This window comes from Symphalangus syndactylus, chromosome 7 (assembly GCF_028878055.3).
Source record: "Symphalangus syndactylus isolate Jambi chromosome 7, NHGRI_mSymSyn1-v2.1_pri, whole genome shotgun sequence".
In the NCBI taxonomy this organism is placed as follows: Eukaryota; Metazoa; Chordata; class Mammalia; order Primates; family Hylobatidae; genus Symphalangus; species Symphalangus syndactylus.
Genome location: NC_072429.2, coordinates 59,359,981 through 59,377,672, shown reverse-complemented (window position 1 = coordinate 59,377,672; position 17,692 = coordinate 59,359,981). Strand labels below are relative to the sequence as shown.

The window sequence follows — 17,692 nt, the reverse complement described above, 5'->3', positions numbered from 1 at the left end:
GTAAATCACATTGGAAATTTAGTTTATAACTGTTCACTATAAAATAGATTTTTGTTAATCTTGAACCACATCTATATGACTTTAATTTTCTTAATATAAAAGGTAACCTACTTAAGGGATAAATCTATGGTAATATTAAATAGCAAGATGAAAACTTTTAATAAATTTTACATAGTATGAAGGAGATTTTTGAGTAAATTATTACATTGAATATTTTTGCAATATTTGAATACGTGTATTTTGAATGAATATTCACCCAGCTTATCAGTGGGTGAATGTTTTAAACACTCTGAATAATTCAAAATTTAAAACACATAGATTCGGCCAGGTGCGGTGGCTCGTGTCTGTAATCACAGCACTTTGGGAGGCTGAGGCGGGCAGATCACCTCAGGTCAGGAGTTTGAGACCAGCCTGGCCAACATGGTGAAACCCTGTCTCTACTAAGAATATAAAAATTAGCTAGGCATGGTGGCACATGCCTGTAGTCCCAGCTACTTGGGAGGCTGAGGCATGAGAATCGCTTGAACTCAGGAGGTGGCGGTTACGGTGAGCCGAGATCGCACCACTGCACTCCAGCCTTGGCGAGAGGGTGAGACTCTTTCTCTAAATAAATAAATACACATAGATTCACACTTTTATTTTTGAAAGATGAATCATTTCAAAATTATCAAATGTTAGAATATTTTCTTAATATTTGTAAAATAAGCAAAAAGGTACATATAATTTAAATATAAATACTACACAGAAATATAAATTGACATAGAGCTGATAACTCACACTTAAAATATTTTATCAAAGCATTGTTGTACACAGCATTTAAACACTCGGGTCACCTTATTTTTTTTTTCATCTGCAAGTCATTTAGCGAAAAAAAGCATTTAAATAAAACGTAATGTCAAGCTGCACTTAATACACTCCACATGTTTCATAACCAAAGCTTTCAAATGGCTATTTCCATCCAGTTTTAACTTTAAAACATATCACATAAAAGCTACATTTTTTCAGTGATAATGTGTATTTAACAATGACAGAAAAACTACCTTTTTTAATCTCTGAGAAAACTCTTCTCATTAATATGAAATGGAGAAGATAGTTAAAGCTGGACATAGAGTTTTCAGCAACAATAAGTTAAAACATGAAGGGAAAATAAAACCACCTTTAGTGTTTTTGGGAAATCAAGATAATCATTTTTAAAGCCCTGAATTTTGGATATAGAAGAAGTTGAAAAATATTTCCTTTTTATTAAAAGACATAACTAATCATAATCATTTGAAATATCGTTTATGATATATGATCACACCCGAGGAACCCCACCATCTAGTCAACAAATAATGCAGTTTCACTAGAACGTGAATTTGAACACTTTTCATAATTGTTGGGCAGTTTTATAAAAATAAAGCAGTTTCCTTAGGAAAAAACAATCTGCCAATTAGAATATCTTTTCTTTAGAGACGGGGTCTCACTAAGCTGTCCAGGCTGGTCTTGAACTCCTGGGCTCAAGCCATCCTCCTTCTTTGGCCTCTTGAGTAGCTAAGACTACAGGTGCCTGCTACCACACCTGGCTGGAATGCATATCTTCATTTTGAAAAAAAAAAATAATAAAGGTGTTTTCCTCTGAAAATAATAAACTTCAATCCCTGGCTATATGAACATTCATGGACTTATACAAATGTAAACAAATTATTGTGCTCCTAGAAACCAGTTCTTTTCACTAGCAGAGTCTGCAATAGCATCTGGAAACTGTCACCAAAATGTTAAGATTCACAAGCAAGCATTGGTGAACAACACTGGACGTGGTGAATCATTTCTACCACCACTAAATGCATTTGTCCAAAGGGACTGTGTGGTGATGGTGTTCTGCAGACCTGTAATATCATCTAGTGTCCTCTTATTCCAGCCATGTATTCACAAATGCTTGAATTTATATTTAAATTCAATATCATTCAATGGCGGCAAAATGCCCAAGCCTGCCCGGGACTGGTCCAAAGGCGGACATTTAGCTTGGCCCTCTGCAAGCTCCAATTCAAAATAAGAAAGCATCAGAATCAAAAATTGCTTGATTTCGTGGATAGCAAACAATCTTCCAGGACATATTGTAGCTCCTGATCCAAAGGGCATGTAGTAATACTTCAACTTGAGTCCATTACAATAGAAGGTAGTCTTTGTCTTCCCGTTTTCATCAAGATACCTATCATATTTAAAAGTCTGCAATAAAAATACAAAGAAAACAGCCTTTAAGCTAGTTTTAAAGAAATTTTTCTCTTTCTCAACCTGGAAGCTCCAAAGAGTAATTTTCTTTTTAAATCTCCTCCATTAGTGATTTAGCAAATACTCCACATTGAATCAGAAAGTAATAAGGAACAGGAGCTTAATGAGCTAAGGAAGTCTTCTGATACCTCCTAACCTGCTTGAACGATTAGTTCCTTAGGCAGGCAGAGCTAGAGAGAGAAGAGTTCCCAGAAGAAACTAGAAGAATCAATATATTAGCCTCCAATTTCCTGGATTTGGGAGGAGGTGCTTTTTAAGAAAAAAAAAGTGGCAGTTTTATTATCATGACTGCAAATATAATCTAGCAAAGACTGTGTGATGGCAAATATTAGGACTAAAAATGAAAAATTCAGACCACTATCTGAATTTTCCAAAATATATGACTATTTAACACAATTAAGGGGACAATCCCTATGACTACAGTGACAAAATCAATTCTACCATTGTAAATTTCCTCCTTATTTAGATCTAGGTAGCTATCACCTGGATATTGAACTTCAATGAGCAGGCACTTACCAAAGGGTCTGGGTAGATTTCTGGATCTAAGTGCATTAACTGTGGGTAAAGAGCTATGATGTCATCTTTTCGGATGTTGTAGGAACCGTCCTCAAGGTGCAAAGTGAAATCCTCCTTAGCTGTCCGGATGTTGAGGGAGGCACTGGAAAGCCTCAGTGATTCCTTGATTATACTATCTAAACATTTTAAAAGAAAAAAAAGATAAAAAATGAAAGAAGGAAGGGAGGAAGGAAGAGAAGAACAAACCAAGTGTTTGAAGGTCATATGATATAGAGTCTGAACTACAGACAGCCTGGCAGTGCATAACACAAAGATGAACAGGGTATGGGAAGCTGATCAGATAAAAATTTCCCAAACTTTCTTTCTGTTACCACTATGCTGTTATCAATGATTCAACTGTGTCTGAATTTTTTTATTTTTGTTTTTCTTTATAGCCAGGGTCTCATTCTGTTGCCCAGGCTGCAGTGCAGTGGCATGATCCTGGCTCACTGCAGCCTCAACCTCCCAGGCTCAAGTGATCCTCCCACCTCAACCTCTCGAGTAGCTGCGACTATAGGCATGTGCCACCATACCCAGCTAATTTTCTTCTTTTTATTGTTTGTAGAGACAGGGTTTTGCTATATTGCCCAGGTTGCTCTTGAGCTCCTAGGCTGAAGCGATGTGCCCATCTCAGCCTCCAAACGTGCTTTGATTACAGGCGTGAGTCACGGTGCCTGGCCTGAATGTATCTGTAAATCTGATCCTCTGAGTTAATAATAATCTTTTGATTAAGAGATAATCATCTTGGTCATAATTGGGAAACAAAATTCCATCATTTTATAGAAGAGTAATCTAATAAAACTGGAAAAATTTGTAATATATTTTTATATAAATTATTCAAAGTTTATCACTTCTGAGATTGAATATACTGAGGACTTCTGAGATTGAATATACTGATAGCACTGATATATACATATGTTTCTTCTAAGTGTTTAATGCAGCTTCAGTTCAACATTTACAAGAACCTATTTTTATCCATATACTATCTGATGTTGTGTGGCGATCCCCACTACCTGGTAAAGGCATAAAGGGACAAAAAGAACCAATCTGAAAATGGCTGAAATACAGAGAGCTCACGAGAGGTCCAGGCTGACCTTTTAGCCTTATCCTTTAACTGTCATGTTTTAGGGTGCTCATCACATGATTGTGTATAAAATCCCAGAATGTTAGCATTTTATTTTACAGATAAGAAAAGTAAGGCCCCCAAAAGAGAAGTGACATGTCCATAGTCTCCCAAGTCAGACCCAACATGGAACCTAAGCTTCTTGCCTCCTTAAAGAAAATAACCAAAAAAAGAAAACTTTATTACTATAAACATATCATATTGTCGGCCGGGTGCGGTGGCTCATGCCTGTAATCCCAGCACTTCGGGAGGCCGAGGTGGGCAGATCACTTGAGGTCAGGAGTTCGAGACCAGTCTGGACAACATGGTGAAACCCCGTCTCTACTAAAAATACAAAAATTAGCCAGGGTGGTGGCGTGCACCTGTAATCCTAGCTACTTGGGAGGCTGAGGCAGGAGAATGGCTTGAACCCAGGAGGCAGAGGTTGCAGTGAGCCAAGATCGCGCCATTGCGCTCCAGCCTGGGCAACAGAACGAGACTTTGTCAAAAATAAATAAATAAATAAAAATAAAAATATCATATTGTTATAGTTCCATAAAATGTAGAAAAGCAGAACAAAGAAAAATCAAAGAACATTCAAATCCATCGCTCAATCCATGCAGGTAACTGTGGTTTCTTAGTGGTTCTTTTCCCTCCTTTACTTTATGAAAATGACAATATGCTTCCATTAACAATCAGATTAGTGGTAAGAGGAATACGAGAAACATAAGGTGGCAGTGCAGGGTGGTAGTTGAGAGAATAGGATGCCACATAATGATGTATTTGATTCTACCCTGGCTGCAGCTTAACCTCTAGGTGTCAGTTTCCTCACTTGGTACAAATAAATAGTAACAGTCCCAAGCCACAGGACCGTTGTGAGGATTAACTGAGAAAACTCATATGAAATACTTAATTTAATGCCTAGAATTCAGTAAGCATATAATTTATGTTGGTCATTATTGTTAAAGTAGTAGGACATAGAAAATGAAACTCAACATAACAAGTATACCCACCTAATACTGGCAGGTCATTCAGTTCTGTTTGACTCAAACAAATAGGATTGCCTTCCAAGCTGACTTTTTGACCAGCATTCTCTAATGTTCTTTTCACTTCTTCAGTAGCTGCTTTCATTGCTTCCGGGTTCCTATTAAAAGTTAAGAGAGAAAAAAAAAGTTAAGAGAAAAAATATATGTACAGAAAATAAACTTTTTCCATACTTTGAGATCTGTAAACAAATAGGCCTTTTCCCCTCCTTTTAACTAGATAGTGAAGATATCAGGGGAGGAGGGAAAGGGATATTCCTGTTTGCATTTACTCCATTTGTAATTGCATTTATGTCCTTGGATATTAGTAAGAATTGTTGCCTTAAAATGGCCTTGCAGCCGGGCGTGGTGGTGCACACCTGTAATCCCAGCACTTTGGGAGGCCGAGGCAGGCAGATCATGAGGTCAGGAGTTTGAGATCAGCCTGGCCAACATGGTGAAACCCTGTTTCTACTAAAAATACAAAAATTAGCCAGGCATGGCAGTGGGATCCTGTAATCCCAGCTACTCAGGAGGCTGAGGCAGGAGAATTGCTTGAGTCCAGGAGGTGGAGTTTGCGGTGAGCCACATGATCACGCCACTGCACTCCAGCCTTGGTGACAGAGCAAGACTCTGTCTGGGAAAAAAAAAAAGAGTAATAAAAAAAATGGGGCTTTGCTACATAAAAATCAAACTTTGGTCAGGGCTTTTATTTTATTTTTATTTGTTTATTTATTTATTTTGAGATGGAGTCTCACTCTGTCGCCAAGGCTGGAGTGCAGGGGCGCAATCTTGGCTCACTGCAAGCTCCACCTCCCGGGTTCATGCCATTCTCCTGCCTCAGCCTCCTGAGTAGCTGGGACTACAGGGGCCCGCCACCACACCCGGCTAATTTTTTGTATGTTTTTTAGTAGAGACGGGGTTTCGCTGTGTTAGCCAGGATGGTCTCGATCTCCTGACCTCGTGATCTGCCCCCCTTGGCCTCCCAAAGTGCTGGGATTACAGGCGTGAGCCACCATGCCTGGCCTGGTCACGGCTTTTATAAATAAGTGTTTCTAATAAGGATTAGACGTGTCTAGGGAGCTACATAACAAAATTACAGTAAGTTGAGTCTCAAAATGTTTGACTGATAAGTATTTGTGAGGCTATCATAAAATATGGCTATAATTTCTTTTATGATGTTAAATTGATGTTGTATGCCTGCTGTAAATATGTGAATTTATTCTGGATGTGCTTTCTCAAGTAATAACTTTGGAAGATAGTCAACATTTGTGACAAATTAATAATAAGTTCTCACATCTGAAATTAAGTTTTAAAATATTTTATAAGACCTAAAGTCGGCCAGGCGCTATGGCTCACGCCTGTAATCCCAGCTCTCAAGGAGGCAAGAGGCGGGAGGATAGCTTGAGCCCAGGAGTTCGAGACCTGCCTGGGCAATATAGCGAGACCCCGTTCTCCAGAATAAGAAAAAAAAAAAACAAAAGACAAGACCTAAAGTCATCAGCCATGAATAGAAAGTTGGCATTCCCAGTCCTATGGAGGAGCAATTTTGTGTCTACATGATGATACTAAATATCTAATTTAATTGGAATAATTCAATAGACCATTCTAATTTCAAATTCCCAAAAGACTAACACTTTGGAGAGAAATCATGTTATGTAAAACATATTACAGTTTTTTTCTGTTACATACAGTTGGAAAAAGCACAACGTAGTTAAGTCTCTAATTCAATAGACCATTCTAATTTCAAATTTCCAAAAGATAAACACTTTGGAGAGAAATCATGTTATGTAAAACATATGTTATTACAGTTTTTTCTGTTACATACAGTTTGAAAAAGCACAACGTAGTTAAGTCTCTTATCAATAATAATAGATTATGATTGATTCGTAGCTCTCATAATTGGTCAAATAAACAGAAGAACAGCAATTCCTAATTGAGCGAAAACAAACTGAGAATGAACAAATAAATAAGGCATAGTCACTGCCCTGATTGTTGTCCATAAATCAGTAATCACTTAAATACATTTTTATGATTATGAAAACTGCATTTATGGAATGGAGTTGGTGTCGTGAAGAACAGTATGGGGTTAAGAGCAAGGGCTCTGGGCCAGGCAGCCTGAATTGACCCAACACCAGCACATGCAAGCTCTGTGGCTTGGGGTGACATCTCTTTCTGTAAAACACTTTTACCAGTCATAGCTGCCCATCTTTTTGTGAGGACTGAATGAACTTATACATGTTAAACACTAACACGTGTTAGTGCTATGTTCTTGACTGATGACATGATAAAGTACTATGAGGCTTTTTTTCTTAAAGTTAAAATGGTTTAATTTCTACTTTCTACTAAAATTAAAAAAGAAATGAATATGGTATTAGTCACCTAATCATTTGAAATAAACTCCAGAAAGTCGCTGGAATGGTGTTTGCTTGAGATGCCCAGAGGACCACGAGGTGTGTCTTCGCCTTCTCCAGGTCATCAAAGGTGGACAAAGTGTCATTGAGAAACATGCGCAGCCTGATCAGTTCTGAGATGCTTTCCCTCTTTTGGAGGTTCTCGTGCCTCAAGCTCTCTGCCAGTTTCTCCCGGGCATTGTGCGCAGTCCTGAACATGTGAATGGGGAGGCCTGCTACCAGGGCTGGAAAGACTTTGTCGAATTGCTTGAAGTTGTCAAGATTGTTTAGAATATGTGCTTTCTGTGTATCCTGCCTTGTAAGATCTCTGCCAAAGATAGTTAAATACCCAGCTTCAAACATCACTCGGTAGCAGAAAGAATACATTCCTTCTGTCACCCAAGCAGCGGTCTTTGAGTTAGAGGAGACTGGAGGTCTCATGATACGTTGCAGGTTTTCCATCATGCTTTCCGTGAGGGAATTCAAGGCATTGCCCTGCAGGGTTTTGATGAAAGTGTCGTTTATGTTTTCAGTGGTATTTCCATCCCTCGGGTCAATGCTTCTGTGCCCAAATGCCTGATAGCAAATAAAACATGCAGAAAAAGAAATTAAACCTGACCTAGTCATAGTAAATGACTGAAAAACAGATTAGATACTTTCATAGTTCCTTACTTGTTAAACACGAGAAATTGGCTTTCCATTGTACAAGTTCATAGCACTTTACAAATAAATGGCCAAACTGTACCTTTCCTTTAAAGCCAACTTCAGTGGCACTACCCTGGATCACTCAAGTCATCTATGTCTTATTTCTTATGCTACTGCACTTATTTACACCTATTACACATAAACTAATTGATAGTGTTTTAAAATCATTAGTTATCTTTTATATTATTTGTAGATTTCTTTTCCTTTTTCTGTTAGAGATGGGGTCTCACATTGTCACCCAGGCTGGAGTGCAGTGACACAATGATAGCTCACTGCAGCCTCAAACTCCTGGGCTCAAGCGATCCTCCTGCCTCAGCCTCTCAAGTAGCAGGGACTACAGGTGTGTTCCATTGTGTCCAGCTGTAGATGTATTTTAACCAAACTTTAAGCTACTTAGACACAAAGACCAAAGCTAATATTTATTTGCAGTAAGTAAGTAATTATTGTTTTTTTCCCTCAGTAACAGAGCTTCTTTTATTACATCTAAATGATGTTAAAATATCTTGCCAATTCCTTAACAAAATGAAACACTGTGTGGCATAAGTGTGGTAAGACAACTGTTGAATGTTAGGTTTCCGTCACTTGCATTCTTGCATAGACATTGCCGATGTGATGAATTTTTATCTCTCTTATTCATACAGTGCCACCTGTCTCAGTAGAGCATTTAATGTATATTTCACCCTCATTAGCTCGTCAACAAATGACAAATCTATACCTATTTTGACTTTCTAAATGATTATTACTAAGAAGCTATGTATAATTTAATTTATTTATGTTTCTAAGACTCTCTACATAAGGATAACTCTCTTCAACACCTTTATCATAAAATCTAAGTACATCAAAATTTCTAAATAGACTAGCACATAAAAAGGTAGAAGACAAACAGAACGGTATATAAACGTAAAACTGCTTACCTTCGCAGAAGTAGCAAAGTGAAATTTTTTCCAATCAAAATATTTTCCATGGCACAACACCTTATGGTATGACAAGGGATTTGTGATGAAATGGACATATTTTCCCATTAGTTTGCAGGTAAAAACATGACCATGTTTCCTTTGATTTGCTCTGAGGAACTCAAGAGGATTGGCACCAAATTGCAGAGCACAGCCCAGGTATGGAATCAACCCATTCTCTAGAGGTGGTTCACCCGTTTGCCTGTCAGACACAAATGTATGACAGACATGGATGATTACAGATTTGGGTTTTTACTTACATCAGGTTTTAAAATTTTTCCAACTGACTTCAAACTTTGAAACCCTATAGTTTATAAATATTTCTTGTGTTGAATGGGCCCTGCTCTTTTACTACAGTAATAGGTTATATTAACCTAGTAACATGATATGTTGGTGGAAAGGATTACTAAATCCATCCATTCATGCATCTGTCCATATACACATTCAACAAGCACCCGTCTACTATGTGCTCGTCACTTTTCCCAATGATACAGGCAAAAGGATTTACGAGACCAACAAGATTCTTGCTGTCAGTGCGGAAACAAAACTACATTCTAGTGTTTATCATTTTGCTAAGCATCATTTTTCTAAATATCTCAAAATGTTTCTTTTGATTATTTTCTTTAAAGACACAGATCACTGAATAAGAGAGGATTTCAGAGAACTGAGGTTTTCAAAATCTTCCTAGTTTAAAGATATTACTATTCTGTAAGGATGGTTTCAGAGAAGAAGAATCTCATGTGAGACATCAGCTTATTATAAAATGAAATTGAGTAAGATAAACACTGACAGAATCACCTATTGTAACTCAGTGCTCCTTTAAAATGTTTTTATTAGAACATGTAAACTTATTTTCCAACATAAACTTCTGTACCTCTTGATAGAATAATACAGTATAACGTAATTACTTTTCCTTTCTTAGTTTGAAGATAAGTAGTTTTTTTCTTTGTTTTGTTTTGTTTTTGAGACGGAGTCTTGCTCTGTCGCCGAGGCTGGAGTGCAGTGGCGCAGTCTTGGCTCACTGCAAGCTCCGCCTTCCGGGTTCACGCCATTCTCCTGCCTCAGCCTCTCCGAGTAGCTGGGACTACAGGCGCCCGCCACCACGCCCGGCTAAGTTTTTGTATTTTTCAGTAGAGACGGGGTTTCACCGTGGTCTCAATCTCCTGACCTCGTGATCTGCCCGCCTCGGCCTCCCAAAGTGCTGGGATTACAAGCGTGAGCCACCGCGCCCGGCCGAAGATAAGTAGTTTAATTAAAAGTAAAAAGTATCAGGCCTGAAAGAAACTGCAAAAGGCAGAAAACACATAGCAATCTACAAAGCTGAAATATGCTCAGGGTGATTTTCTCTTTTTGAGATTGACATAGCAGAGAATATCTATATGCCTCCCCACAATTACTCCTTGAGCCAATTAGAAGTTAAATAAACTTTGGTTCTGGATCTGACTGTATTTGTTTTTCTTGCATTCTTGAACCAGTTGTAAATAAATGAAATCGATGTCACATACACCAGCAAACTTTCCCAATTCACCATAGTTGATTAACATTGATTTAAAAACAGTAATAGAATGATCAGCTCAGGCTCTATGCTCTTGTCAGGCTTAGGCTGAATCTATACGATGCACAAGAATGAGCTTAAAAGAGAACATTTATTTAGTAAGAGTGTCTATTGAAGCCATGTGAGAGAAAGCAGTCCTTTCCATTGTAGATTCCCACTTGCTACTTGTATCCTTACTAATTTGGGCTTCCTCTTTAGATACACATATAAATGTACATAGAGACCTTATACAATTTCTGTCAATTATGTTTAACACGAATATACAGTTATATATTACCATCAGTATATGCCAATACTAAAAAGGGAAGCTGTCATCATATGTTTTGTGAGATATAGTAAAAAAGATATTACTTTAAAAATTCAAATCAAATTTTTCATTTAAAAAATAAGGAAGATAATGTTAATATGTGTAAGTATAGACAACCAAATTTACTGTATAAAAATGAAGGTAAAAAAATTAAATGGATGAATCAAAGAGCAATTTAAAGATAAAACATTCCTTACCTTCTCCTTATTCCAAGAATAAGCCATAGACAACAGCATGCTGCTATAGCAATCCCCCAAATCAAAGATATGGTCATTTTGCAAATCTAGGCCAAAATCTCTGAGGAAGAAAATCTCGGATTAGAAAGGCAAGGATGCCACTGAAAAAAGACTCAGACTAGGCTTTTTATATACATAGTACCCAGGTCCATTAACTTGAGCTTGATTGACAAAGCAAACAATTAGCCATTTGTTCATTCTATTAGAAAAAAAAAAAATTGGTAGTAACTGGCCTTGAACTAAGTCCACAGGTATCAGAAGTGGTTCCAAAGCAATCAGAGACCTGCAATACTTGATAAGTTGAAGGTCTCTCAAATAAATGTTGACTTAACATTCGGACCTGGGGACAACAGCTGATATTAAGAGTTTGGTATGTGTAAAAAGAACAAATAAACCTGTTTAAGATGGGCATAGCTAATAAATACATAAAATATAATAATTTAAAGAAAAATAAGAATGAGTTATTCATCAAGCTTATAATTTGGTCTTGTTAACTTTTAAAGAAGAATTAATTTAGGTGCTTTGCCAGAGAGACGGTGATCAAGTTCAGAGGAAAGAGAACTGGGAAAAACATTTCTGTTGCTTCATGTTTCAGTGCTTTTATAAAATCATAGATATTTTACTACATATAGTAACATGTTACTTACCTAACATCCTCAAGAGAGTATTCTACATGAGTGCATCCTCTAGATAAATATAGCTTATTGGAAGCATCAAAATTTTATCTATCACTTGTAATTAAAATGTTTATTAATGTTTCTAATTATTAAAGTAATAAATTTCATTTCAAGTAAGTTAAGACTAACTAAAACATATCTTGGTGGAAAGTGAACATCTATTAATAATTTACCTACCACGCTACTCCTTTACTCAGAAGTAACCACTATTAACAATTTAGCATATGTTCTTCCAAACTTTATTTCTGGGTACACAAAAATATTAGTTGAGTATTTATTCCGTGCCAAGAACTCTTCAAAAGTATTCTAGTTACAGGCATTAACAAGATAGGCAGATTTCCTAATCTAATGGAGATTCTATTCCAGTGGAGAAAGGAGTAATAAAATACATGTTATGAAAAAAATAAAGCATGATAGTATAGAAAGCTATGGGGGAATGAGGACAACTTTAGATATGATGATCAGAGATGCGCTCTCTGAAGATGTGACGTTTGAGGTCTGAATGACAAGAAGAGACTACTCATGTGAATATCAGAAGGAAGGATATTCCAGGAAGAAGAAGCAGCAGATGCAATGTCCTGAGTCAAGGATCAACTTGGTGAGTCTAAGAACCAAAAAGAAGGACGTATCCTACTGAAGCAGAGTGAATGAGAGTTCACAGAATTAAAAGACAAGAAGGTAGGCAACAGTACTGTGTGTGTACATATATGTACATATACACATACACCCACAGTATTCTCTATATTTATACATGTATGTGTATATATATATGTGTATAAATAATTATATTGAATATGTGCTTAATCTTCCATTGGATAAATGTACTATAATTTATTTAACTGATTTCCTATTGATGGATATGTGGGTTGTTTCCAGTTTTGGCTATAGATGCCATAGATTTATTTCATGGGTTTTTTGTTTTTGCCTGTTTAAACAGAGATCACACATTTTTTGTGTGTAATTTATCACCATAATTATTAATATCAATCATTGTATGGCAGTACATAGATTTTTCTTAGAATCTAGGTTTTTGGGGGGCTTTGTGCATATTATTTAGACAGTTGTATTTTTTAAAAATTAATGTATCTTTTTAAAAATACGGCTCATAGAAAAGCTGACCTTATACATGGCCAATCACAGCAAGATATCCCAGTCAGATAAAATGCCAATCTAATATCCAAATAATACAGCCCTTTAGAGTCACTTCTCAGGCACATGAAGAACAAGCAAACATACAAAAATGGAAAGGAAGTCAGGCATGGTAGTGTGACATGGTTTGGCTGTGTCCCCATCCAAATCTTATCTTGAATTCTCACGTGTTGTGGGAGGAACCCGGTAGGAGATGATTGAATTATGGGTGCAGTTCTTTCCTGCGCTATTGTCGTGATAATGAATAAATTTCATGAGATCTGATGGTTTTAAAAAGAGAAGTTTCCCTGCAGAAGCTCTTTTCTTGTGCCATGAGATGTGAAAGGCCATGTGAGATGTGCCTTTCTCCTTCCATCATGATTGTGAGGCCTCCCAAGTGACGTAGAATTGTAAGTCCAATAAACCTCTTTCTTTTGTAAATTGTCCAGTTTCAGGTATGTCTTTATCAGCAGCATGAAAATGGACTAATACAGTAAACTGGTACCAGTAGAGTGGGGCACTGCTGAAAAGATAACCAAAAATGTGGAAGCGACTTTGGAACTGGGTAACAGGTAGGGGTTGGAACAGTTTGGAGGGCTCAGAAGAAGACAGGAAAATGTGAGCAAGTTTAGAACTTCCTAGAGGCCTGTTGAATGGCTTTGACCAAAATGCTGATAATGATATGCACAATGAAATCTAGGCTGGGGTGGTTTCAGATGGAGATGAGGAACTTTTTGGGAACTAGAGCAAGAGGGACTCTTGTTATGTTTTAGTAAAGAGACTGGCAGCGTTTTGTCCCTGCCCTAGAGATTTGTGGAACTTTGAACCTAAGAGAGATGATTTAGGGTATCTGGCAGAAGAAATTTCTAAGCAGCAAAGCATTCAAGAAGCAACTTGGGTGTTGTTAAAGGCATTCGGTTTTTTTTTTTTTTTTTTTTTTGTTTTTTTTTTTTTTTTTTTGAGGCAGAGTCTTACTCTGTTGCCAGGGCTGGAGTGCAGTGGTGTGATCTCGACTCACTGCAACCTCCGCCTCCCGGGTTCTAGCGATTCTCCTGCCTCAGTCTCCCGAGTAGCTGGGATTAAAGACACCCGCAACTATGCCCAGCTAACTTTTTGTATTTTTAGTAGAGACAGGGTTTCACCATGTTGGCCAGGCTGGTCTCGAACTCCTGACCTTGTGATTCGCCTGTCTCAGCCTCCCAAAGTGCTGGGATTACAGGCGTGAGCCATCACGCCTGGCCAGGCATTCAGTTTTATAAGGGAAGCAGAGGACAAAAGTTTGGAAAATTTGCAGCCTGACAATGCGATAGAAAATAAAATCCCATTTTCTGAGGAGAAATTCAAGCCAGCTGCAGAAATTTGCATAAGTAACAAGGAGCTGAATATTAATCCCCAAGACCATGAAGCTAATGTCTCCAGGGCATGTCAGAAGCCTTCATGGCAGCCCCTCCCATCACAGCCCCAGATTCCCAGGAGGAATGTATAGTTTCTTGGGCCAGGCCCAGGGTCCCCCTGCTGTGTGCAGCCTAGGGACTTGGTGCCCTGTGTCTTAGCACTCTAGCCTGGGCCACATAGACAGACACCATCTTTTTTTTTTAAAAGGGAAAGGGTATGGGGGAACCTCTCAGTACAATCTTAGCAACTTCCTGTGAATCTAAAATCATTTTGAAATTAAAAGGCTTCCAAAAATGGTAAATATATGGCTTTGCAGATGCTGATGACACCCCTGCTACCAGCCATGGTTAACTCCACTGTATTATCTGACATCTTGGGTCACGTCTTTTTTGAGCTGTTTGCAGACAGAGTTCCAAAGACAGCAAAAAACTTTCATGCTCTGAACACTGGAGAGAAAGGATTTGGGTATAAGGGTTCCCGTTTTTACAGAATTATTCCAGGGTTTATGTGTCAAGGTGGTGACTTCACGTGCCGTAATGGCACTGGTGGCAAGTCCATCTACGGGGAGAAATTTCATGACAAGAACTACATCCTAAAGCATGCAGGTCCTGTGTTGTTCTTGGCAAACGCTGAACCCAACACAAACGGTTCCCAGTTTTTCATCTGCACTGTCAAGGCTGAGTAGCTGGATGGCAAGCATGTGGTCTTTGGCAAGGTGAAAGAAGTCATGAGTATTGTGAAGGCCATGGAGCACTTTGGGTCCAGGAATGGCAAAACTAGCAAGATCACCATTGCTGACTGTGCACAACTCTAATAAATTTGACTTGTGTTTTATCTTAACCACAGACCTTGTGAGAGCCATTTGCTCACATTATCCTGTAATATTTGTGCTCTTGCTGCAGTTCCTTTGGGTGCCATATATTCCCTATTCCCTTCCATACCTAGCTGGATTGCAGAGTTAAGTTTATGATTATGAAATAAAACTATATAAAGCTAAATAAAAACTAAATAACAACTGTCAAAAAAAAAAAAAACTGTGAAATACATTCACAACCTTCCTCACCCCCTCTCAGAATATCACAAGCTCCTTTCAAATGTAGATTGGTCAGTGTTTATCTAGATTTCCTTTATCCTAATATTTTTACTCCTACACTTACAACCCTTCTTCTGTACAACAAAAGCACAGGAAACATACACACCCAGAAAAGCAGAGTCTTAAATATTCATATTTATTCATTTTTCTTATTATATGTGGTTTATATTTTCCCTTCTCAGGATGTCACTTCTTGCTGCTGTCATGTGTCCACAAATGGTACTTATCACAGCCCAAATATGCTGCTTTTAATCCAACAGGTGGAAATTCAGATGCTTGTTACAGTTGTCAAAACTATTAATAGACTGTAAGGAAATACTAAAAGATTTCCTGATGAGTGAATGGATCTTATGACATGTTGGTGTGTTTTTAGCACAGTGCCTGGTGCATCAATTATTGAATAAATGCTAGCTCAATGGCACGTCCTTTGCCTGCTTTTCTCTTCTCTTTGTTTCGGCTGGTGAAATTTTATTTATTCTCTTTCTCTGCATCTCTCTGTCTCACCGTCTTTCTCTCTCTGTGTCTCTCTTGTTTCTCTGTCTCTCTGTCTGTCTCACTCTTTCTCTCTGACACTCTCTCTCTGTGTCACACACACACACACACACACACACACACACATTGTACCTCTACTACATGCCAGGCTCTGAGTCAGCAGTGGAGACAATGTGAACAAGAAAGCCCTGTGGAGTTGCCACTGCATCAGGAGAAAGAGTAAGTGCCCTGACAAAGAAAAGGGGTATAGTTGCCAGAAAACCTGGCAAAATAAACTGAGCTAAATGCGAATCTCACCACAGCCTGTCAGTTTCCTCTTTGTTTACATAGAGTAGTGAAGAGGACCACACTTTCTAAAGTGTGGAAGAAATACTTATTCTGGGCCTCAGAAAATATAAAGCCTGAATCAAATATCTCAACCCCATGAATGGAAATATACAAAACACAGAAGCTCAAACCAGAGGAGTAGAATGTAAAGAGAACAACTAAAGCTATGAGCTTATGTAAACCCACTATGGTGCAATGAACATAGAACACACACATCAGTTTGACTGCTTTAAATAAAATGAACTGAGAACATGGACAAAAAATTGAGTCAAACCAGTTGCTTTCCTGAATTCACAAGTTAAACCACCTCTCTGTAGTGGGACACAGATTGCCTCAATTAAGAAAGCACTTGGCATTTTCCAAGAGCATCACAGAGCTGTCCTGAATCAAGACCGTATGTGAGGTTTCTAAGTCAGGGCAAAGTAATGGAAGTCTATTGTGGAATGGGCTGGTGAAGTCTTGTGATTAATTTGGGGCTTTCATAATAAACACATTCGAGCCACATTTTCATGAAGCCATAGGGAAAGAAACCAGTTATGGCAAATACAAATATAGTTTTGCATCTCAAATACATGGTTTTGAGATTGTAAATGCCTAGCAGGACTAGAGAAAAAGAAGGTGTTGACAAATTCTAAAAGAATCATCATAATTTTTACATTCGTTTTGAGGTTTTCACATTTTAAAAGCTTCTCGTGTATTTTTCTACTTTAATGAAATAACTAACTTGGGCAGGACAGGTATTTTGACCATGTTAAAGATGAGGAAATAGAGGCAAGAAGGTTCAGTGGGAAATATTACATAGCTTGAATTAGTTCAAATGGTAGATGAAGAGGAAGCTGCAATTAAATCTAGATTTTCATGTTGGCTTGGCCATTAAGTATCTACCTTTGAACAAGATGCTTTTCCTCTCCAAGTCTTTGCTTTCTTATCTGTAAAATGGGGATGGTTATAGTGCATGACTCAGATATTAAGATGAAATAAGACAATGTGTGTAAGGCAGTTAGCCTAGCACTTGGCACAATGTATGCTCAAAAATGTTTGCTGTAGTTAATAAACTGGCAAATCCAGGATTCAAGCCGAGATTGCTCTGAATTGAAGTGTGATAGTCCACCTTTACAGCACAGTACCTCACAAGAAGTACAGGGGAGTCAAAGGCCACCTGACTACAGGTTTAGGAAAGGGTAAACACACCACCAACTGGGTATGAATAAATCATATGAATTTTATTCATTCATTCATATGAACTTAATATGTACCTTGCTCAAGGCACCTTTTAAGTACTGGAGATACAGAGATAAATAAGACAGGAAAAGTTGCTGCCCTCTAGGGGACATAGCTAATCAACAGGAGAACAAATATATTGATTTGATTTCTGACAACAAGAAACCACCATTTTTTACTATCAGAAAAAGTCTGGCCAATGCATCAATATTCAGCGTCAAGATCATCAAAAATTTGCTTCATTTAATTCACAGGGTAGCACC

The 17,692-nt window shown here is 37.9% G+C and overlaps 1 protein-coding gene across 1 annotated transcript; it reads right to left on the bottom strand.

Moving 5' to 3' along the window:
• Nucleotides 1-622: 622 nt before the first annotated feature.
• Nucleotides 623-11,199, bottom strand: CYP7A1 (cytochrome P450 family 7 subfamily A member 1). The gene is made up of 6 exons (XM_055284814.1): nucleotides 11,058-11,199; nucleotides 8,960-9,200; nucleotides 7,330-7,916; nucleotides 4,939-5,069; nucleotides 2,785-2,960; nucleotides 623-2,205 (listed from the first exon to the last, which is right to left on the bottom strand). Exons 1-6 carry the CDS (start codon nucleotides 11,132-11,134, stop codon nucleotides 1,906-1,908), a joined length of 1,512 nt encoding a protein of 503 aa, XP_055140789.1. The 5' UTR covers nucleotides 11,135-11,199; the 3' UTR covers nucleotides 623-1,905.
• Nucleotides 11,200-17,692: the final 6,493 nt, after the last annotated feature.

Coding starts and splice junctions, on each gene's coding strand:
- CYP7A1 (XM_055284814.1), bottom strand. CDS start 11,134: ATGACCATATCTTTGATTTGGGGGATTGCTATAGCAGCATGCTGTTGT. Junction 9,201..11,057: donor ATTCTTGGAATAAGGAGAAG/GTAAGGAATGTT, acceptor TGTGTCTGACAG/GCAAACGGGTGAACCACCTC. Junction 7,917..8,959: donor ACTTTGCTACTTCTGCGAAG/GTAAGCAGTTTT, acceptor ATTTGCTATCAG/GCATTTGGGCACAGAAGCAT.